Here is a 22,777-nt window from a genome sequence, read left to right as displayed (position 1 = left end):
CCCCGTTTGAAAAAAAAACAAAAAAACTGAAAAAGGGGAATTTTTTTTTTTTTTTTTTTTAGTCTGCCACGCCCATAAAGGAAATGCTAACAATACTGTTTATCAATCTCATAGCAAAGTGACAAATAAACATGATATTTATCAGCAGTCAAGAAGCTGCAGGGAAAACATTTCCATAAAATATACGATTAGCCTCAACTTGATCCACCTGCTGTTTACTGACATCCAAAATTTGTTCATATCGTTGCAACCGCAAACGCTCCGATATTTTTCTACATCCGTGCTGGATGTGTGAGCAGAGATCAGATCGGATCTGTTCGGTCTGCGGTGTTACGTTGCCCCTTTACTCTTTGACCTTAGCAGCCTGAGTGAGGCAATGCAACATAAACAGAGACGATCATGTGGCTGTCATAGTAAATCTGGCTCCAGCACTCTGTCACAAGGAAACAGAGCTGTGTTTATCTCATGTAAAACTTGATTACTGTATTTAGGTCAGTGCTTGCTGAATAGAACTAAGACAATCTGAGATAAACCCAGCAAAGCAAAAGGTTTGAGAAATGCTGTGTGCTCAAACAATAAATTAATCTGGGGGGGTGGGTGCAGATTTTAATAAGAAACATGTATCAGTAAAGCTGCAGAATGACAACAGCAACAAGCTGAGTTTATGGAGCAATAGCCCCATAGGGAGAAAAAGCTTGTAGCGCCTATGCCACACACTTATTTAGGCACCTTGACACTATGTAGGGAATACATCCAAGAAGCTTTTCTCTAAATATACAATTCAGTCTGAGCTGATATACAAGATGACAGAAGTGCAAATACACAGCAAAGTCAACTTCTTGTTTTCCAAACACCCACCTTCTTTCCAAGAGTTAGGAGATCCCTTTCTTTTGAAGTTCAACTCTGGAGCAGCAAAGCCCGTTTTATCTCCTAACCAGGATTTAGTTCTGCCAGAACACGCCACAGAAAAGCACTGTGGCTCATTCAGCAAGCGTTTGCATGCTTTAGCTCAGAGTGGGGGTAAAGAACTAACTGACCCTCTAGAAGCAGGGCAAGGTCACAGCAGAGAGAAACCGGATCTGTTCTGCCATCTGCTGGCTGGAATCACACGGTGAACATCAGCTGGGACGTCTGACAAGACAAGACAAGAAGAGATGGAGGTATTATTCACAGAGACGAACATTAATGCAGAAACATGGTGGTGGCAGCATAGTATCATGTTGTGGTGAGGAAAAGGGAAGCGTGTTTGAAATGGTTTGAAATTACAGAAAGCTACCTGTACGGCAGTGACTGCGTGTCACAGCAATCAAAGTCCCACAAGCACAAATACTGCTCTAGAGAAACGTACCCATTTATAACGCGCTTCTAAAGGACACCAGATAAGACGGATAGTTTTGGAGAGTTTAAACATCATTAATTCGAATTTATTGTGACAACAATACATCAAAATTTCTATCACGATAAGAAGTTTATCGCAATAAAAAATACTGCAAAAGCTCACCCCTAATGCACACTTAACAATTTTAAGAAAATCATAGCATCTGGAATCTTCTATTTACTATAAATGGTGTAAAGCATGTGCCCGTTTCTTACTTTGCAAAAATGGGAAAGACAAGTAAGACATACGTCTTGAGCTGCAAATGTTAGAAAAAGAAAATACCTACCCGTCTTAAAAATAACCCTGAAGCTCACAGAAAGACCAGAGCCAGAAAATGAAACAATTAAAAGTGTATTTATTTTCTGAGTTTTATTAATCTGTTTTAGAGTTGCCAAAAAAACAAACAAACAAACAAAAAAAAACAGAGGGTGCTCCAATTCTAAATTAATGCACTGAAAAAGAAAAAAAAAAGTCAACGGTATAACACATACTGTATATGACTAACGTTGTTGGACAATGTTAGAACTGTTTCACTATGGATTTAGAGAAAATAATTTATCTAAAAATAGACTTTATTTATATTCTTTAAACTTCACAAATATTGCAGAACGACAAATAGAGAACACATCTTTTTATCATTGTTTTTATTCTCGTTTATTGATCGTCTCCTGTACTGATAGTGCAGGCAGGTTTGTCTTGTGATGCGTGAAGATGTATGGTGCACAATCTGTTAGTGGTGCCATCGCTCTATTGCTTTATCTCCCAGTCGTTTGCTAAACTCCAGCATCGCTTGGTGCAGCAGCGTGTTGATGCTCATCAGCTGCAGGTTCCTGTTCTTCAGCTCTTTCAACCCCGAACCCATAAGCGACAGCAGTTTGTCGTCACTCTTCTTGATGCCTTTAATCACAGAGTTATCTTGTCTAAATCCTTTCTGTATCTCTTTGATAAGGGCCTCTGTTCTGCTGCTGAACTCCTGGACCTCCTGCTGGTACCTCTCTTTCTCCTGCCTGCTGGTGCTGATGTCCTCCATCATCTGTCTGGTGGAGAGTTGCAGCCTGCTGTTCTCTTTTTTGATCTGCCCCAGCATCAGAGTCAGCCCGTACATGTTCACCTCAATTTCTCTCAGGACTGAGCTCTGTTTGTTCAGCATGTCGCTGTGAGACTTGTGCAGCTCCTCCAGCTCGGCCTTCATCTCATCTCTGGGCGCCAGCAGCTTTCTGGTGTGCTCCGCCATGTCATGGATGGACTGCTCCAACTCGGACTTCCTCCGAGTCAGCGCGTCTTTCTGCTCGCGAATCTCGTCGATCCTCAATTTCTCAACTCTCCACTTTCTCTCCACCTCCTTCAGCGTCTTCATTAGCTCCTCCAGCTCCCTCTCCTTCTCCTCGATGCTCCTACTGATCTCCTGCATCTCCGCAATGATCTGATCCACCTCCTGCTGGCGGAGGCTCTGGGTCTCTCTGTTCTCCTTCTCCAGTAGAGCCATCTGATGGAGCATCAAGTCAAAATCTTCGCTGTCAGGATACTGCTCAAGCAGCGCAGCCCGCTCCTGCAGCAGCGCCTCATACCTCTTCCTGTTGTTGTGTATACCGGACGCCATTTTCTCCTCATAATTCTGCTGCCTTCTCTTCTTAGTCTCCAGGATCCTGTCGAGTCGCTTGATTTTCTCTTCTAACTGCTTGATTTTGAAATTCACCTCATTCAGATCGGCAAGCAGCTCTTTCTTTCTGGACTCAGCAATGCGTCTGTTGATCTGCTCGTCCTCCAGGAGCTCTTGGATTATCTTCTCCATCTCCATGATATCCTTGTTGTGCTTGACGATGGAGGCAATGCGCTCCTCTAGCTGCAGCCGGGAGCGCTCCAGCTCTGTGGAGACCCACTCATGGTCGGCCCGGACCTCATCCTCCAGTCCAAGCTGATGCTTGCACACTTTAGAATAGTAGGCCAGCGATTCTTTGAGGAGCACCTGGGCAGCCAGAGCCTTCTCTAGTCCGTCTTCCACTCCAATGGTTTCCTCTTGCAGACTTTTGAGGGTGAGGTTGAAGGTTTCCTCTTGCATTTCGCTGTGCTTCTTCTGCTTCTCTATCTGTTGGTTCAGCTCTTTGTTCTGCAGCATTTCTTCCTGTAGTTGTTGCTCACAACTAAAGTGGGACATCTTCAAACTTTGCAAATTGTCCTGCACTTCAGTCGTCTGCCGAAAGAGCTGTTTTATTTTGCTTTCCATTTCCCTTTTATTCTCTTTAAGCTCCTTTAATTCCAATCCAATCTTCTCAACCACCTCCTTCTGCTGCTTAACCTGTCCCATCCTGTTGGCCATCTTTTTGTCCAGGTCCTCATTTTCCTCAGAGAACCTCTCCCTTTCCAAAGCCACGCTTTGCTGGAAGGACAATTTCTGCTGCTCAACATCAACGATGGAGTTTCTCAACTGCTCTGTCTGCTCCAGCGTCTCGTCCAGATGCTGCTGCCTGCTGTATCTGAGGCTGACCAGAACATTCAGAGAGACGATCAGCTCCTTGTGTTCAGCACTCACTCGATCTCTCTCTCCCTGAAGCAATTTGTGTTTTTCTAACAGCTCCTGCAGCTTATTCTCTTTCTCCCGTAGGATCTGAAAGGATAGACTGAGCTCTCTGCGGAGCTGCTCTATCTCCTCGACGTTAACAGCCCGGGCTGCTGCTTTGTCTCTCAGGATTTCATCCCTCAAACGATTAGTCATGTTTATAATCTTGTATCTAAGCTTGCAGTTTTCTATTGTCTCCACTTCCAAGAGCTCACGGACAGCTCGCCTTGTGGCCTCTAACTCGGCTACAGCTTCTGCAATGGCCGTGAGGTGGACGCATCCTTCATCTGAGAACGGGAGTTCGTCCTCTCTAAGCTCTCTCTCCAGGTCCTTCAGACGCTCCAGTGCCGCCACGACGGCGGGAAACTCTGGAACCAGGCAGGAGGCCATTTCCCTCCAACTCCTTCGCTTTTTACACCAACTTTGCGGCGCTAAAATTAGCCGTTATGAACCTAACCGCTTTCGAACGCTGTAACCACGGCAACGGAGCTCCATACGGGAAGCCGCTGAGACCAGAAAAGACCAGTAACCGCAAACCCCGAAATAAAGCGACTGCATCCAAAGGACAACGAAGCTTCCACAAAATACGCTACATTGACATAAGGATAGAGATTCAAAATCGATACATAGCGTGTTTGAAATGTAAGAGAAGCTCCTGCGACTATAGAAAAGAATGCAAAACGCTCGGTTTAGCGGCTTACCTGACGCTGAGGTTGACCTACAAAATGTATGTGTCAGCTTAAAATCAAACAGCAAGTGTCAGCACAGTAAACCTGGGTTGCCAGGTTTGAGTTTTATACCTACATTAGTCATGTTGAATCTCCGCTTTTGTACATGCATGAGCAATAAAATATGGTTTTCATAAGGAAAGAAGAAAGACGTTGCATCACTTCAAAGTTATAAACTCATATTTTACATTGTTTCAGAAAATGATTAAGTTTTATGTATGGAATCGCAGTCAAGTCAAATTATCTGGATTATATGATAAACCTGAAGTAAGCCTACTTACCTTTTCAAATTCAAAAATACTTTATAGATTCCAAAGGAAAACTAAATGTCATTGTAACTCATTAATTCAGATTCTTCAAAAGAGTTATTGTAGATGATGATGGCTGTTGGCAGGAAAGATCTCTTGTAGCAGTCTGTGTTACAGCAAATCTGAAGAAGCCTCTGACTGAAGGTACCGTGTATTCCTAAGACAGTCTGATGAAGAGGATAGTCAGGGTTGTCCAAAATTTGCTTGATTTTATGAAGAATCTTTCTTTGCATCATCTCCAGAGTTACCACAGTCATGCACAGAACAGTACCAACCTGTTTTATCAGGCTGTTGAACGTTTATAGGTCCCTGGCTCTGATGTTGCTGCCCCAACAGATGATGGCAGAAGAGATAATGAGCAAGCACTAGTACTTCATCTTCCTTCCAAAAGTTGATAAAGTCTTTGACATTTATCTGTCTGAAAAGACTTGTAAAGCAATCTCTAAGGCTTTTGGACTGCAGCAAACCACAGGGAGAGGCATTATGCACAAATGGAGTTAATATATAACATTGGTGATTGTTCCCAGAAGTAGGTGGCCTACCGGAATTACTCCAGCAGTGCACGAACAACTCATTTGGGAGGTCATAAAAGAACCAAAACAACATCTGAAGCCCCAAAACACAGTTGCTTAATTATTGATTCAAGGATATAAAAGAAACTGAGACAAAACAGCATCCATGTGATAGTTACCAAAAGACACTTTTGAACAAAAAGAACCCAAACACACATCTCACAGTTGCAAAGATATCTTGAATAAAACACAGGATTGCTTTAAATAAATCAAACCACTTTAACTCATCAGTGTAAAAGATGAAACATGTTGGGAGTTTTATTGCACTCTGAGCTCAATGTTGAAAACACCTTCACTATATGTGGGCAGTTTTGTCAATATAAAGAAGCCCATAACCTGTTTTGCTAGTTCAAGGTGAAGTATGCTAATATTGAGAATATGAGAAAATAGGTAACTTTTTGAGGGTTTTCTTTGTTTGAGGTTTTATGTCTTTAATATTTTAAGTATAAAAAAAATAAAACCAGGTTCTTTTTCTATTCATCTGTGTTTTGCCACACATCCCATTCCCAGAATGAAAATATAATTGGTATATTTCAATGTCATATTTCAAAACAAGAATCAAACACATTCTTGCTTTTATAAGTTATTTTTCAATTTTTGCAATGATTTTTTTTCCATTTCACAGCATTTTAAAACTTTAACGTTTCCATATAGAAAAATTAAGGACTAAAACCGTTGATGTTTCGGTTCTTAAAGCAAACATTAAAGAAATGTGTCGATCAGTCTGAGTTTGTTTACATCTGCACATGTATTTCGTGCTGTTGTGTTGACAAGTGGACCTGGCAACCTGAGTGATCGCATGGTGTTGACGTATGTCGACAAATAAATGCGTAAAAGCACAGAAGTACAGTGGCTAGATCAGCACCCAAACCCTTATGTTGACATTTCATCATCCTTAACAACGGATGTCGGTTACATTATACATTATGTGACGGTTATGTGCTAGTCTGGTTTGAATTTTATACTCACCTACTGAAAGTAGTGGTACTTCTGCAACGGTACTTGTTCTACACGCTGCAGCTCTGGCAGCAGCTCCATGGCTAGTCTGCACAGAAGAACCACAGAAACATGGACCTCATCTCCAAACCCAGGAGCAAATCTGTGGTGTGGACATACTTTGGCCTGAAAGCGGATGAGAAGGGACAGCCTCTGAACACCGGGGAGGTCATCTGCCGTCTCTGCCGGAAAATAGTGCTCGCTAAAGGAGGAAACACCACCAATCTGAGGAGCCATCTATCGCGGCGCCATCGCGCAGATTTCTATGAGCTCACTTCCTTCGCGACTGCTGGTGGTGCTTCGTTTGAATTTCAAGGTACTCTTCGGCCTATTGTTAAGGTTTTCCCTCTTAAAATGCATGGAATATTAACTGTGCATGAAGATTTTGTCGTTAAACTGTAACTGCATACCTAACAGGCCTCCTTTCTGCCAGGTCGTTGTGCAGATGCAGAGTAGTTGTAATAAAGTTTCAAGAACATGAAGTTGGCATTCAGCTCTAGATTAAAGGGCTACTCCACCGCACCTGCTAACGAGACAACCTTGAACCAACCAGTTTTAGTTGAAAAAAAAAAAGAATATGTATAAAAATAAAAACTAGCATACCCAGAATGCTCAAATGGAGTCCTGCTTAAAAACTACATCACCTCAACAACTCAAACCTTGATATGTGTAGATTATACAAATCAGCATCGTTTTTGGTTTGTGAAAGTTATTCTATTTGCAAAAACACAAGGCTGGTGTTAATACATTTGGGGCATCACACCAGCTTTCATTGGGTCATCAAAACTAAAACAAGACACAACTTTAATATACATCTGAGATCTTCACAAAACAGCTGTATTTATAATATGAACTTATACACACAAGTTAAATTTTTATGAATTTAAGCTACTTATGTGGCTAACTGTCTTGAACTCTGAAACCTGTTGGCTGTCCAGTTACTCAGCATTGGACACAGAAGTAGGTAGTACTGTCGTTGCGTTTACATTATTAGTTTTACTGCACCATGTTTTTACTTTTACTTCAGTTGCTGTATTATGAAATGTCCCTACTCTTATTCGGAGTGAAAATTCTGGATGATATATATAATTACACTAAATAAAAAAATACATATATATATATATATATATATATATATATATATATATATAAACAAATGTCAATTTCTTTCAACTAAAAATGAACATACCTAAATATATCCATAGTTTATGAAGTGAGATTTCTTATTTGTATATGTTTTTTTTGTCAACAATTTTCCAATTTTGGAAGTAAAAAAAAGTATATCTTACCTTTTATATGTATTTGTAATATGTTATTTATTTTTGATTCATTTTTCAGTCTTTAAAGTTCCTGAATTTACACATAACTTTGTCTGATGACGTCATTTTATCATTTTGAAATATTAAATCAGATGTGATGATCTGTTACTCAGTACTTAAGTAGACTTTTAGCAAAATGCTTTTTTAACTTTTTTACTTGACTTTTTTATTTTCTTAGGCTACTTTTTACTTTTATTTACCTAAGAAAAAAATATGTTTAGCTATCCTTTAGTATAGTTTTTGTACCCACTTACTGGATTTCATTTAGAACAGTCAGAGTAAAAGGGGCTGCATACACATGCAGACCATGATTTTTTTTTTTAGATTTTTATATATATATTTATAAAAATATAAATACTGTGCAGCGTTTTCCTTCCACTTTATAGCTGTGCACTACTTAGTGTTGGTCTATCATACAAACCCCAAGACGATACACTGAGGTTTAGGATGGATTTTAATATGACAAAATGTTGAAAAGTTCAGGAGAAACTGATAAAGAACCACTCACCAGCTTCAGCAAGCATCGTCACAAAGTATTTGACTTTCATTATGGGGTTGAAAAACACATTTCTCACAAAAACATGTAAATCTGTGAGATACAGAAGCATCTCCTTCCTGAACAGTGTGTTGTCTGGACATCCCAGTTGTTTTAATACATGTTTATTAATGTTTAAAGAAAATGCAATCAGGCATCAGGAAACTGTACCCAATGATGAACCAGACTGGAGGAGGTCCACAGTTCTCTTTCTGATGTATTAGCCATTTTCTTTTGCTTTATCCCTTGCCACATAAGTAAACAATCGGTTTGAGGCGTTCCCTTAAGTAATTCAACAGGTGTGCATCTATTTAACTCAAATGTTGTGAATGAACCTATCAGAAATGTGCAAAGCCACAACACAATCTGGATTTTCCCATATCTTAAACGGCATAGCAACTTAAGTGTCTGAAAACTTTCGAATTTGATGGATGTTGAAAATATTTTCAGCAATTTCTCTCTTTCTGGTATTTAGCACATATAATCCAGACAGGAAAGTAAATTCAGCCTGATTTAATACATGACAGTAAGAAAAGATGGTTGTGTGTTTGTAAAGTGAGCGTAAATATCTGGTTTCAACTGTATAACTATATAATGATTTTACTCAAGTAGACATTTAGCAAAATACTTTTTTTTTTTACGTTTACTTGGGTAATTTCTTAGACTACTTGTTACTTTTATTTATTTATAAAATACTTTGAAGTAATGCTACTCTTACTTTAGTATTTTGTGTGCCCACCTGTCCTACTGGATTTAATTTAGAAATGTCAAAAGTAGGGGTGCTGTGGTGGCACAGCGGTTAAGCACAACCCACATATGGAAGCCTTAGTCCTCAATGCGGCGTCACAGGTTCAATTCCCAACCTGGTAACCTTTGCCACATGTCTCCCCCTTTCTCTCATTACCTACTTTCCTGTCAATTTACCATCAAATAAAGGCCACTAGAGCCAATAAAAAAAGAAGTGTAAAGGGGGCATAATGATTTTTGACTTTTTAAGATCTACTAAATGTTTTATAGTAATTGTCAGAGCACCAAATTCAAGTGCAAGTTATAATTTTCCATTCAACCTCCTTTACATCTAAAAGGTACCGCATCACCTTCTTGGTATATTTTTGAAATATCGTTTTGGGTATTTGTAATTAAATCCTTACTAATTATTATTCATATTAATGTCTGAAATAGCTTTGTTACCTCCCACCCAGTCTATTATTGATAGATGTACCAATCCTGGACAGTCCTGATATCCAGTTTTCAATGAGAACAAATGTGGTGCTGGTTCCTTGATATAGTTCTGAATTGAACCAAAGATTGACAAATTATCCCCATTATTGCTTCAGTATCAGGTATGTGTGATACTGAAGCGCCTTCAGAGGTGCTTCAGTATCACATACCTGCCCTATGAGCAGGTTCTGGCTTTACCTTAGCATGTAGAAGAGTGTGGGGGTTGTTTCTATTTCCTAATGAGGAGGACATGTTGCTAGGAATGTGTGAGGGGCAATTTAAATGGGAAGCAGTGGGGGAAGGGAGGAGAGATCACTGACCACATGAGATAAGAGGAAAATTCAAAACCTGTTGGACTTGTTTCATGAATAAATGCTGTGTTTTAAATGAATTCAGTTCTAACTTTCTAGGGCTTTTTTGTTCCTGTTCTAATTTGTTTTTGGTTGTTGTTTTTTTAGTGCATTTATGCAAGCTGTGTTGGGAGCATTATCTGGCAACCTCTGCTGTCCCTGTGTGTTGCCGTTGGTCGAGTCGTAAAGACGTAAAAACATAGAAATAGAGCAGCTAGACCATGAAGTATTAACTGGATTTTTTGTGTTTTTCGTCACTCCGCCCTGGAGGATTGTTCAGACTGAATCCTGAACAATACACCGATGCGCAGGGTTTCCCCACAGAAACCCGATCCTCTGGATCAGTGTTACTTTGGCACATTAAAAACATCGGCGCAGTTCCCCTGGGGACACTTCTACCACACGGAGCTCTGTCTGCAGCTCTGCAGCCAGCCAGCCGCTCTGCAGAAAAAGGGGGCCGCAAAAACATGGATCTCGTAATCAAGCCGAGAGCAAAGTCATTCGTGTGGCTTTATTTTGGCTATAAAGCTGGGGAAAATGGCCGGCCGTTGAATCCCGACGAGGTCGTTTGCCGTTTATGCCGAAAGATTGTGTGCGCAAAGGGAAACACCACGAATTTAAGGAGTCATCTGAGGCGTCGACATCCAACTGAGTTCAATGAGAGCATTGGTTCCGCGACCGCTGGATCTTCCCTGGAGCCTCAAGGTAATATAACGCTACATTTAGCGCCTCGTTTAGCTGCTGGAAACATCCACCAGCACTTTTTTTTGTTGACATAAGTCGAGCATGAAACATTAGATGCAATCCTGCTCTGTATTTCGATGTGTTGCTGAATGGCCCTAAAGCGTGGTCGTGTTAAAGTTGCAAACAAGTAACACGGATAAAACGTGTCTTTACAGCTGAGAAATGAATTTAGAATATTCATCGTACTTTGAAACATCAAAACTAGCTAATGCAGATGTAGACGAACCCAGAGGTTCTGAACAATTTGCGTGTTAAATTCCTAGAGGATCCCTAACTGATTACGAGGTGGTCGCCGAATGTAGGTATTGGAGTTTGTATTTTGTCCTTATTTCATTTTCTATTCTGACTTGTAACTTATTTTCTTTGTTTGCCAGTAAATTGTACAATGGTGCACCTTGTAAAACATTGTGCTACGCCTGCGCACAGCGTAAATTTACCTAGTTGCTATGGTATTCCCTAAACGGCTGAGCACGTGCAGCAAACTAAAGAAAACACCAACGTTTGGCCAAGCCTGCATTGGTATCATTTTTAAGCAGGGGGCGCGGTGTTCTGCTGCACCATCAACATTTTACACACCACCGCCCTGGAGTGGATTCATACATATGTCGCCATTTTCTCGAAGCATATTAGAATTTATTTATACTACATAGAATTTCCTCTGAAACCGAGAGATTGGAGCTCAGATCTGGAAGTGACATGATAGCCGAAATGAATGCATTCCTGATGCTGCTATCCTTGTATCCCGGAAGTAGGAGTTCTGAGTGACGCTACACCAAGCATGACTTTCCTGTTTCGAAAAGTAGAGAAGACAACGCTGTTTTTTTCCATTTAACTTTTATTTTACAAAGATAAAAATAAAAAAGCTAATTTAATTTAATTTAAACATTTAATTTCCAAGAGTGTCCTGGGCTAGACGGCAACAGAACAAGATACAAACAAGACGGTTTCAGTCTGCAATAAATCATTAATATTGCGATAGACGTATGATTAATATCAATAATCGTATGTCAATAGAAAATACGTCTGATATAATGGTTAATAATTTCACTGAATCCCCATGCAGAACTCCACAGCATTCTGGGGGATGAAGGCAGTGGGAAAGCTGTACAGTAAGGGGAGAAATTGGAGTCCAACTGCTCAAGGAGAAACTGGGGGGAAAACATGGGAGGGTCTTGTCAGCAGTTTGGCAGTATTTCAGGGATTTAAAGCAAAAAGAAAAAAAATCTATAATTATGAATATTCATTGTTGCGATACTATACTGTGATAACGTTTTTCAGCCATATCATCCAGTCGCATTTAGACATACGTGACTCTAGTAAAACAACTCCCATAAAACGTCAACAGCCAGAGTTTTTTTTTTTTCTCTTTGTTCTTCAACAAAAGGCACAGCAAAATAACACTGTGGGAGGAAAGACTGTAACCAGTTGATCTTTTCCGTTGGATGCAACTCTGAAGATATTGAGGCAGCTGAACTATGATGCCTCTATATTAATATCCTCTATTGAAGTATTTACTTTTGATTCAGGTCTACAATCTATCTTTATTATAACTGCTTATACTGTGTTCGTCCATATAAATTAGATTGTTTTGATCACATGTGAAGGTGAAATTTGATTGACTTAAACCTGCTGGACTTGGTCTTATTCTATTTGCTCTGGTTTTGGTCATCAGCTGGTTGCCATGTTTACAGATGAAGTTTCACAAAAAAACATTTTTGCTGGTGAGTTGATCAACTCATCAGTTGATCAACTCATCAGTTGATCAACTCATCAGTTGATCAACTCATCAGTTGATCAACTCATCAGTTAATCATCTGATGAGTTAATGAACTCATCAGATGATGAGTTGATTATGTGCAATAATCATACAAACTATTGCACAGGGTAAAAATTCAGTGTTTAAATGAAATTTCTTGGAAAAACATCTGATTCTAATGACTATTCTTGCATAATCCTACATTCAATTAACCCTAATAATAACAATTCTTCTGTCAGTTAAAACTTTATGGAAACTACACTTGTATTCATTTTTGAGCATTTAAATTCCATTTTTAGTATGTTAAATCATCATCCACGTTACCATAGTAGCACCCAATGACATAATCCAAGGAAATCTCAGTTTGCAGCATATTAACCATCTCCTGCTGATAGACCGAATATAGAAAAGCAGGCTGTATGTCAGCTAATCTCAACACACAGGTTGATGGTGTCTGTGTCACTATTGATGGGTGATTGAAGAGAAGATTAATCTGAACCAAGGTCAGCAATGAGATGAAAAAAATTGGAAACATCAGACATGGACTGTGTCCAACTTGGAGGTTGAGGGACTGCAGTAAGCATGGTCCTAAAAAAAAAAATTGAAATGCAGGAAATGATTTCACTGGCTGGCCTGAGTCACACGGTGGATCTGGCAGCAGACAGCAGTATGGATTTTTCTTCCGAGCAGGGCCATTGTGGGATTTGCATTTCATGGCATATTGACCTGGATGGCGACTACAAGCAGATTTCTTTTGGCATTGAATTTTTAAAAAAAGATTTCTGGATGCTGCCTTCCAAACTGACCACTATTTTCTTGCTGCATTCCATGAAGCCAACACTTTAACTGTGATATAGATTATATCACAAACCAGTTAAATGTACTAGCTATTTGTGCAAAGATGCTGGAATACCCTTAAGTTTTCCTGTAGCAGAAACTCGAACACCATCCTAGGAGCTATAAACGTTCTAAGAAATGTTACATTTCTATCTCGTCAGCGCTATTTTAGAAATAAAAAATAGTTTGGTGTGTGGCGGTTTTGAAGCAGAGGAATACCCAGACAATTCAGCTCATCTAGAAGATCTCCCCCAGAAAGCCGTGTTTTGTCTATACAGTTGCTACAAAAAAAATCTATGAAATATTCTAATTATTATTTTTTTTTTACATGAGTGCTTTGCAGCTTTCATCTGAAGTTCATTTCAAATACATGATGATGCTGTTTGTATTTTCTCCAGCTCTAGATCTCAATCACGAAGAACTCAACGAGGATGTGTCGCTACTCCAGACACCTACCACCTCCAATTACGTTCCCGATGCGGTGGTCCCGCCGGGCGAGCCGTGGCTCCACGGCGGCCCTTCCCGGGCCATGCTGTCCCTGCCCGCCTGCCTCTCCCTCCGTTCGGATGGGGCGTCGTCGGGCGAGGAACAGATGGAGCTGAAGGTGTACGCCAAGTGCCAGCTGCAGCAGGGGGTCCTGTTTGGGCCCTTTCTCGGGGAGGTGTGCAAGGGACAAATGCCGAGCAACCTCAGATATGCCTGGGCTGTAAGTTGACACACCCGCAAGATTTTATGTAACGGGATCATTTTGTAAAGTTTAGAAAACAACTTTTCTAGTAGCTGGCAAGTGCGTTTTAATTATGACAATAAATATTTACGATATTTCAGAAAATCGGCAGGAAAAAATGTCGCGTAAGCTTTCAGAAGTAGAATTTTATTAATTTTTTTTGTTCTTTATTTTAATCCTAAATTTAACCCTAAAGATTTGCAATTTGTAATTTCAAACCTTATTTAAAAGTTAAACAAATTTGTGCTTGATAAAATAAATTTATAACACATTTACTGAAAAAAATCTTTTTTTTTTTCTAGATCAGAGATGATTTTGCTTTCACCTATGTTGATGCGTCTGATGAGAACAAATCTAACTGGATGAGGTGAGTTATTGATATCACATCGCCGATCTTCCCCCGTCAGCCAACACGACTCACTGTAGATGTTTGCTCCGTATTCTCAGATATGTATCATACACGAGCAACGAGGACGAACACAACTTGGTGGTTTTCCAGTTTTACCGTCACATCTACTACAAAGTTTCCCAGTCCATCTCGGAGGGAGCGGAGCTCAGAGTCTGGATCGGGAAGGATTACGCCTCCCTGTTGGGTCTAGGCATGAGTGAGTTCTCATCTACGGGCTTAATGTCCCGTGGTGGATGATCTGGTGCATGTGGGCAGCTCATAAAAGTGGAATGTTATCAAAAAAGTTCATTTATTTCAGACAATAGTTTATGTACCGTCTAGATGTGTTGCACACAGAACATTTTATTTTACTGTTTGTCTCTGTCAACTGAAGATTATGGCTCGCAGCTAATAAAACCCCCCAAAATTCAGTGTGAGAAAGATTTGAATATTTCATAAAGCCAAAGAAAAAGATATATTATAAAACAACTCTGACATTCTTGGCACATCAACAGAGCTACAGGCTGATGCAGTAATTTGTGGAAAATAAAGTTCCCTAAGAAGTATTGTGTTTGTATATAGTATATCCTGCATGGATATACTTTAAGTAGGCTTAATTTGCTTTAAACAGAATTTTGGGTTTCTTTAGCCATTATCAAAATTAACAGAAATAAGTGCTCGAATTGTGTTTAATGTGTCCACATGAGGTTCAATGTTTTAAATGGAACTGCTGGACAAAACTAAAACTATTTTTGACTATGTTCTAATTTATTGAGAAGGCTCCTGCACTGTTTTTTGTTTTTTTTTTCTTTTTTTTTCTTCACCTTACCAACTTTAGGCTGACTGGACTAAACTTAGTGTTATCGGCTTTTACAGGTGGCAATGCAAAATGTGAAATTGGAGACAAGGAAACGGCCCTGCGCCTCCTGCAGGACGTCCAGCTGGTTACCCTCCCAGAGCCGAGCAGCACCTCGCTTTGGTCCGACAGCAGCCAATCACAGAGCCCCATGCCAGTCATCAGTGAGGTGACGACGGTGTCAAACGCAGAAGCGGCCGGTGATCCGGGCTCTGCCTTCCCCCCGGCCATCCAGAACCAGTTTGTGTACAGCAGCTCCAGTGTGACCGACAAGTACGATTTCCTGCCTGGCAGCGAGAAGCTACTGAGCCACCCAAATGCCCACCAGCACAGCGCCTGGCAGTTTTTTGGTTTGGAGCCGGATCCCACCGGTCGGCCTCTGGATCGCAGCATGGCGGTGTGCAAGTTGTGCATGGAGCGTGTGTGCTGTGGAGGAGGAGCCGCAGATCTCCAGAACCATTTGACCATCAAGCATCACCTCAAACCTCGAGACATCACCAAGGATCGCGTCCTGGCAGCAGGTGACAAAAAAATACATGGCCAGGATAGGATTGATCCCACAACACTACCACACTTCATCCTTTAGATTTTATCAACGCTTTCAGCCGAGGCTTAGCCATTTTAATGCGTTTTTGTCTCCTTTGACAGGTCAGCGCATCGTTCCTGTGATGACTCCCGGCGGCGTTCACACCAGCTCTCATGTGGCGACATCTTCTCAAGTGACTAATGCCATCACCAGCTTCCTCATCAAGGATCTCCAGTCGCCAACTCTGGTGGAAGGAGAAGGCTTTAAACAGTTGCTGCACACGCTGCTGCCCTCCTACAAGGAGCCGCTCTCCTCCCAGCAGCTGCAGACCATCCTCAGAGACCACTACATCAAGGCCAAGATCAACATGGTCCAGCTGCTGAGGAGAAAAACCGCGAGCACCGACATCGAGGAGATGAGCGACTACACCGCTCCCATTGAGTTCGAGCCCCGGCGGCGCGGGCGACCCCTGAACCTTCAGAGGGCAGCTTCTCACTTCGTTACTTTGAGCGTGGACGTTTGGCTCCACAGCTGGCAGAACAGCTGCCAACATTACCTCACCCTCTGGGCTCATTACATCGACGATTGTGACTTCAGTCCTCATAACCTGGCTCTGGCCACCCAAAAACTGGAGGAGAGTGGAGCGAAAGACTTAAACCTCCAGGCAGTGGAGACGCAGGTGAAGGAGATGGCGCAGGAGTGGGGGGTCAGCCAGCCAAACCTGGTCTTGCTGGGAATGGAGGGGAAGCACAGGATGAGGCTGCGGCCCATAAAGACGGAGAAGGGGGTGGAGGCTACAGGGAGCCTCCCCCACCCAAATTCGACAACCTTTTTAGAGAGGGACGACTCGGCATCGCCCGAGGAACCGCAGGTGTCCGCCGAGCACTTCAGCGAGGGCCTCCCCTCCGTCCCATGTTTCTTCAGCGCCGTGCAGGGCTGCGTTGAGGAGGTGATGCTGCACCCTGTGATCTTCAAGACCCTCTGCCAGTTCCAAGGCGTTCTCTCCACCCTGCTGCTGCCTCCAGCTCAGAAGAGAGGCTTGTACCACCATCACGCGCGGAAGCTGCTGCACAGCCTGACCAAGTCGGAGCAGGACCGGGTCAAGCTGTGGGCTCACAGCCAGCCCACCTGGAATTTGCTCTATCCATTGCTGAACTCTCTCATCAAACACAAGAGCCTAATCTGTGACATAATAAAGGACATTAATGAAGAATGCATGGCCAGAGAGGAGTCGGCCAGCGAGCCGTTGGGGAGCCATCAGGCGAACTCCGCCTCCAGTACGTCGTCGACGAGCCTCCCCTCATTGCGCTCCGAGTGGAAGGTGGTGGAGGAGCTCTGCTTGGTCCTCAAACCTCTGGACGTGGCCTGTAGGACTTTGGCCAAAGAGGCCTTCCCTCGTCTATCCCTCATCAAACCCATTCTCACGGGCTTGCTGTCGCGCCACCTCGTGCCGCGGCCGGGCGACTCCTCGTCCATCCTGAAGGAAGTGAAGCGGATGATGAGACGGAACCTGGCGAGCTGCTACGACAGCCCAGCGGTGAACAGGGTACTGTGCGTGGCATGTTCCCTCGACCCCCAGTTTCATGGGCTGGGCTTCATGGAGGAGAAGGTGAGCTTTGTTTTGGTTTTTTTTGTTTCTTTCAAATACCTTTCCGAATACATTTTTCCTTCCACTTGACTTTCCATTTATATGTTTTAGACGGAGAAATCCACTTTTAGCAATGATCTCTTGTGCCTTACCGTATACTTTTCTGCCAGCAGATGGCAGTGTTTCCCTTTGTTGTTTGGGTCGCCACATGACATTACTGTTTAAAAGAAAAATACAATTTTTATTTTATTTTTAGTGGCCTGATGGTATATTTAATTGAAAGTTAATTTATTGCTGTCAATGTGTAAATTGTTTGAACTTATTACACAAAAAACAATATGATTCAATTCAAGGGTTTTTCTGTAATTATTTTAACAATTAAGCTGATGGGGGAAAAAAACAAAAATGTGAATATTGTTGATTATTCATTGTGTTTTTGTCTTTTTGTTAATTTAGAAAGAGCAGAATTTCTTGTGATTAGTCAATTTTAGTTATTGTTGAAATCAAACTATCTGTTTTATAAATGGGTCATTTGAGAATAATTGCAAAGAAATCAGTTAAGTAGTAGCATAATAAAAACAAAAAAGGTCATTTTCGAAAAAGGTAAGTTGCGAAAAAAAAAAAAAAGTCAGATTGGGCAGATTTTCTAAGATAAATTTACTTTATGTTCCTGGAGGCCGGAAAATAACTCGGTCAGCTCGTCTGCTTATCCTGAAGTTTTAAACACAAGAAATTTGCTCATGGATTCTCTCTGTGTTTAGTCCGGATCAACATGGTGACGTTGGTCTCCGACATTAGATCTTCCCCAATTTGCCAGATCTTTTTTATTTTTATTTTTCCCCCTGGATGAATTTCCTGCAAAGGATAATGAACTGTTTTAACCTCATGTTGCAGGAGCAGGTGGCCACATTCAACTGGCTGAAGCAGGAGGCTGTGAGGATTGCCAAGGAGGACAGGAAAGGGGCTAAAGCCAACCAGATGAAGAGAAGCTCCCCTCCCGTGTCCCCGGAGTCAGACAGCGAGATCCTGCGGCGGAGCAAACGCCTCAAAGAGTGTCCCCCGATCAACTTCAGAGAGCTGATCGTGGAAGATGAGTTCAGCGACGCTGGGGAAAACGACGACTGCGGCGACCCGTCGGACCCCTCTTGCCACGCGGGGCTCAGTGGCATGGAGTTCCTGCTGGGCGACCTGTTCTGCTCCACCCCCAGGAGCAGGCAGAGCTCCGTGGAGGAATCCGTCGACATGGAGATGTCTGTCTTCAGAGCCGACAGAGGGGCTTCGCTGGGGGTGGAGCCGCTGCAGTGGTGGAGGACCAAGGCGACTCAGTTTCCGCTGCTGGCCTCGGTGGCGCGGGTTTATATGGCTGCTCCAGCGGTGGCGGGAAATGCCGCGCAGGACTTCGCGCAGGAAGGACCGGGGAGAACCACAAACAGGAAGAGGTCCACCATTCCGCCCGAAAGTCTGGACGCTATCCTGTTTCTGCACCACAACCGCATTTCCACCGCTGAGGGTGGGCAGGACTGATGGCTGGGGGGAGGGGAGGCTTATTGAACATTAAAGAGGTTTCTTTTCCCCAGAGAGGTTCTGATGAAAAGAACTGAACCATTCCCTTCTGACTCGACTCGTCCAAGTTAAAAGTCCAAGTCAAATTTGAAAAGCAGCGTTGGTCCTGGAGAACCAATCAGCTAATTTCCCCTTCATCTGATTTTGCAGATAGGCGTTTACGACACATTCATGGTGTAGTTTTTCTTTTTATATTTTATTTTGTATGTTTTTGGCTGCAGACTGCAAAAACACAGAAATGTATTGTTTTCTGGATTAGATTAGGTTTTAACTACTGACTTAGATTTAACCTTAGTTTCTTACCCTTGTAGTCCTTTGTGCCTTATCTCGTTTCGTTAGCCACTCCTTCACATGTAATGTTTTCTAACCAAATTCAGCTTTTCTTCCCAACTTCTTTTTATACCTACAGCTGGTTATACTGAACTGTTTATGGGCTCGTTTTCTGCTGTTTTGCCTTTGATTTGTTTTTGTTTTGTTCATAAAAATATGAAGTAAAAGTTGATCAGTTATGATCGCGTTGCAACGACACTATTCAGTAAAAATCCACTGTAAAACATGCTGTCATGTTCAATTAAAGGTTAGCATAACCTCTGCTGTGATAGTTTTGTACCACCTTGTACTACTAAGCATAATATCTGTATCATAGGCTTTATAGAAGGAATTTTATACAGTCTGTGGTCTGTATTGTGCGTCCCTGAATGTATTCTTTCACCTTTTTATAATCAAATACAGAAAAAGAGGTTATTGTCTGAGTTATGTAGCAAACCTGTCCTTCTTTTTCCAATAAAACAGATTTAACAAGTTGAACATTTTCTATGTTTGTCATGCGGGTCGGGGGACTGTAATATACACTTCTGGTGCAATAAAGCAGTAAGTTCATTTCGGGCTTTGATTTAGTTAAACTTTTATTTTTAACAATAAAAAGTATTTGTTGAAGTGAAGGTAAAAAATTCAAACCTCAGAGTACTATACCAGCTGTCAAGCATGGCAGTGGCAGCCTCATGCTATGAGATTGTTTCACTCTTTCAAATATGGACTACCTCCACATTTTTCAATATCTCTTAAACCAACAGCAAATTTAACGTTTGGTATAATTTGATCTTCCAGTGAGGCAATGTTCCTAAAACACATATTTACAATGATTTTTTTATACACATGAATACAACAGCAAGAACCCTGTTGTGGTCAGTAGTTTCTGTCTTCCAATCTGGGAAATCTCAGTCATTTCCAGACTTTTAATTCTCCAAAACTGGAATTGACAGAGGGTTTACCCGTTCACTAAAAAGAAAACAAATTTTCAAACTTCCAATAAAACGGATTTAACAAGTTAAACAGTTTATGACTTTGAAAAATGTGTTTTTCAAAGTCATAAAAACACATTTGTTGCTGTAAGACATTTTAAAAAAGCATGTCTGCTTATAAAAATGATATAAAATATCCTTGTTTCTATTTTCTAGTTAAAACAATGAGATGGAAACGAGGAAACCTTGAATTATTAAACTTGTCACATATAATCATCCATCATCTACAGTTTAGCTTCAGCCAAAGTGGGACCGATATCAGTTGGAGGGATGTTCTCCCTGCTCCGGGCTTTTCTCCTGCAGTGGATGAAGACGTAGACGGGATGGATGAACACCAGAACAGAGAGGAGAGTGAGAGTAATATCCACCTGAAACAGATGGCATATATTCTAACATCTTCAGCATCATACAGTAACAATACGTTAAAACGCAAAGATGCACTCGTCTTTTGTAAATTGATATCTAGAGCTCACATAAAACGGATCTCCATCCAGAGGTCCTTTGACCAGGGAAATGCAGGGGTACTGCAGCAGAGAGATGACAGCAGAGAGCGACATCACCAGGCCGTACAGCTTCCCAAAGTGACGGGATGGAAATCTGAGAAGGAGGGAGTCAGACATGCAGAAAGTCAGAGATGGCTTTTGTTCTATTGTGGATAAAAACATACTGTGGTCTGCAGCACCTAAAAACGCAGCAGAGGGCTGAATATGTTTGAAATTGTTATAAAGTCTTGAGCCCAGCAACACTCATAATTGCAACTTCTATCCCTCAAACTACTTAATACTCAGCATTCATGTTATTTTATTGCTTTATATCAAGCAGATCATTGAGGTGCAGAATCTCCCCCCCCCCAAAAAAAAGTTCCACTTCTTAGGTAATAAAGAGGAAGATGCCTTCAACAAACTTTAACCAATTTCAATAAAATTGCTCTTTTCACCAGAAGTCTTCTCTCTATCATTACAGTGTCTTTGTGTGTAGCAACTGAATCGAGTGGAAAGTTAATTCTGAAAATGCATGAAAATTTCTACACAAATTACATTTTGTTTTCACTTAATGTAATAACTTTTGTGAAGATACAACTTCAAAGTATCAGAAGAAAAGTTCTCATTGCAAAGAGGGAACCTGAATTAAATATCAGAGAAACACCATGAAATCTTTCAACACATTACCTACATGGCCAAAAGACGTAACAAAGACCGACATATTTTGGTTTGATGTAACAGATGAAAAGATGAAAATCATCTCTTTTTTTGAAAAGATGGAAAAAAAATCTTTTCATCTGCAAAAATAATTTAAGTGATCAACACTTAATGTGCAGCATTGCTTAGTGTTAAGGAAAAGAATACAAGGGTCTCAGAGTTTTTTTTTAAGTGTGGCATCTATCTGTATTCAGCCTACTTTACTTTGCTGCCCCTAAATAGAATCCAATGCAAACTGCTGTCTTTAAGTTTACTCAATTACTGAAGAAAGTAATAAACTAAAATAGCATACATTTATAAATAATTATCTTCTTTATTTATTCTTATACCAGCCACTTACGCGATGCTAACGAAGGCTGCGTTTCCGCCGTAGAGAAAGGACCTGTTGAGGACCTGCAGGATGAAGGTGATGTACTGCAGCGGGAGGACGGGAATGGTGGCGCAAATAGAGAAGAACAGGCACTGCAGTGAAGTCAGGAACAGAGACAGGTAGGAGGAGCGCAGGTCAGCGTCCTGTTCAGTTTCTCCTGCAACGAGAGGATAGAAAGAGGGACAGGTTGATGTTGCACAGACATACAGTGTAGTCGGTCAGGCTCCAGGGATTTACCCGGGGCTCGAGGCTTTCCCTTGTGTCTGTCCAAGATGAGTCCGTTCCAGGGGGCGCACAACACTCCGCACAGCTGGGTCATTGCAAAAGCATTGGTGTACTGGCTCACTGAGAGGCACGTGGTGGAAAGCAGAACACATCAAAAATAATTAAATAATAATAATAAAAAAAGAAAATGAAAAGAAGAAGAAAATGGAGAAGTGGGTCTGAGAAAGTCACCCAGGGTGGGGTCGTTTCTGGCCAGCCGGCTGAGCCTGGAGTTGAGCGTGCCGATGAAGAGGTAGTGTCTCAGCTGCAGTATGGACAGCCACAACAGGTGCCAGAGGAAGAACCAGGACAAAACACAGCTCCGGAAGCTCGGCACTGAACAAATCAGAGGTTCAAAGCAGTAAATCCATTAATATCAGCCTTCTTGTCCTAAAGAACCTGAGAGTGAAGCAGCAGTACCAATATCTCTACACTGAGTGAGAAGCAGTCCATACGTTTCTTACTTCTTCCTACTCCTTTTCAAGCGTGTTAAGATTATTGTCAAGCACGTGCAGAGGGGAGGAGGGACTGGGGGTGCTTGAGCACCTGCCCCTTTTGCTCCTTGCCCCCAAGTGCCCTTTTGGTCAAACTTTTTTTTGTTTTTTTGTATTATTTTCTAAACCCTCTTCTGACACATAATAACGTACTAAAATTATTATTATTTTTTAATTTTATTATTTTTTTTTCTTTTGTA

General features: G+C 41.5%; 3 protein-coding genes across 6 annotated transcripts in view; 1 reads left to right on the top strand and 2 right to left on the bottom strand.

Annotated features, from left to right (window-relative positions):
- The window catches only part of LOC106946193 (nocturnin-like), a 21,139-nt gene extending 14,551 nt beyond the window's left edge, over window positions 1-6,588 (bottom strand). Inside the window, exons 1-3 of one of the 3 annotated variants that reach the window (XM_015030377.1) lie at window positions 4,637-4,731; window positions 1,038-1,131; window positions 859-947 (exon numbers count right to left, since the gene is read on the bottom strand). The gene's annotated coding sequence lies outside the window, so the exon portion shown is untranslated. Of the gene's footprint in view, window positions 1-858; window positions 1,132-4,636; window positions 4,732-6,512 lie in introns of those variants that run through there. The other 2 variants (XM_015030376.1, XM_015030378.1) reach the window with 2 other exon arrangements.
- LOC106946190 (uncharacterized) lies at window positions 6,582-19,756 on the top strand. Of its 2 annotated transcripts, none has more exons than XM_015030366.1 (7): window positions 6,582-6,855; window positions 13,700-14,007; window positions 14,331-14,395; window positions 14,476-14,633; window positions 15,293-15,793; window positions 15,921-17,407; window positions 18,281-19,756. In XM_015030366.1, exons 1-7 carry the CDS (start codon window positions 6,612-6,614, stop codon window positions 18,908-18,910), a joined length of 3,393 nt encoding a protein of 1,130 aa, XP_014885852.1. In that variant the 5' UTR covers window positions 6,582-6,611; the 3' UTR covers window positions 18,911-19,756. The 2 variants fall into 2 exon arrangements, with proteins under 2 accessions (XP_014885852.1, XP_014885853.1); XM_015030367.1 differs by lacking the exon at window positions 6,582-6,855 and adding an exon at window positions 9,574-10,669.
- A 414-nt stretch (window positions 19,757-20,170) lies between these two features.
- Window positions 20,171-22,777, bottom strand: part of slc43a3a (solute carrier family 43 member 3a) — a 15,944-nt gene continuing 13,337 nt past the window's right edge. Inside the window, exons 8-12 of the mRNA XM_015030373.1 lie at window positions 22,276-22,419; window positions 22,057-22,164; window positions 21,790-21,976; window positions 20,724-20,847; window positions 20,171-20,618 (exon numbers count right to left, since the gene is read on the bottom strand). Coding sequence (XP_014885859.1) covers window positions 20,475-20,618; window positions 20,724-20,847; window positions 21,790-21,976; window positions 22,057-22,164; window positions 22,276-22,419 — 707 coding nt within the window. The 3' untranslated portion in view covers window positions 20,171-20,474. The remainder of the gene's footprint in view (window positions 20,619-20,723; window positions 20,848-21,789; window positions 21,977-22,056; window positions 22,165-22,275; window positions 22,420-22,777) is intronic.

The sequence above is a fragment of the Poecilia latipinna genome, unplaced genomic scaffold, assembly GCF_001443285.1.
Source record: "Poecilia latipinna isolate Pla-1442-1.1 unplaced genomic scaffold, P_latipinna-1.0 Scaffold180, whole genome shotgun sequence".
Lineage (NCBI taxonomy): Eukaryota > Metazoa > Chordata > Actinopteri > Cyprinodontiformes > Poeciliidae > Poecilia > Poecilia latipinna.
The sequence above is the reverse complement of the archived record's forward strand: the minus strand, read 5'-3'. Positions and strand labels throughout refer to the sequence as shown.

Bases quoted from the DNA above. Each gene is read 5' to 3' on its own strand.
- LOC106946190 (XM_015030366.1), top strand. From the start codon at position 6,612: ATGGACCTCATCTCCAAACCCAGGAGCAAATCTGTGGTGTGGACATAC. The intron at 14,396-14,475 runs GTGAGTTATTGA...CCGTATTCTCAG, and splicing joins AACAAATCTAACTGGATGAG to ATATGTATCATACACGAGCA. The intron at 14,634-15,292 runs GTGAGTTCTCAT...CGGCTTTTACAG, and splicing joins CCTGTTGGGTCTAGGCATGA to GTGGCAATGCAAAATGTGAA.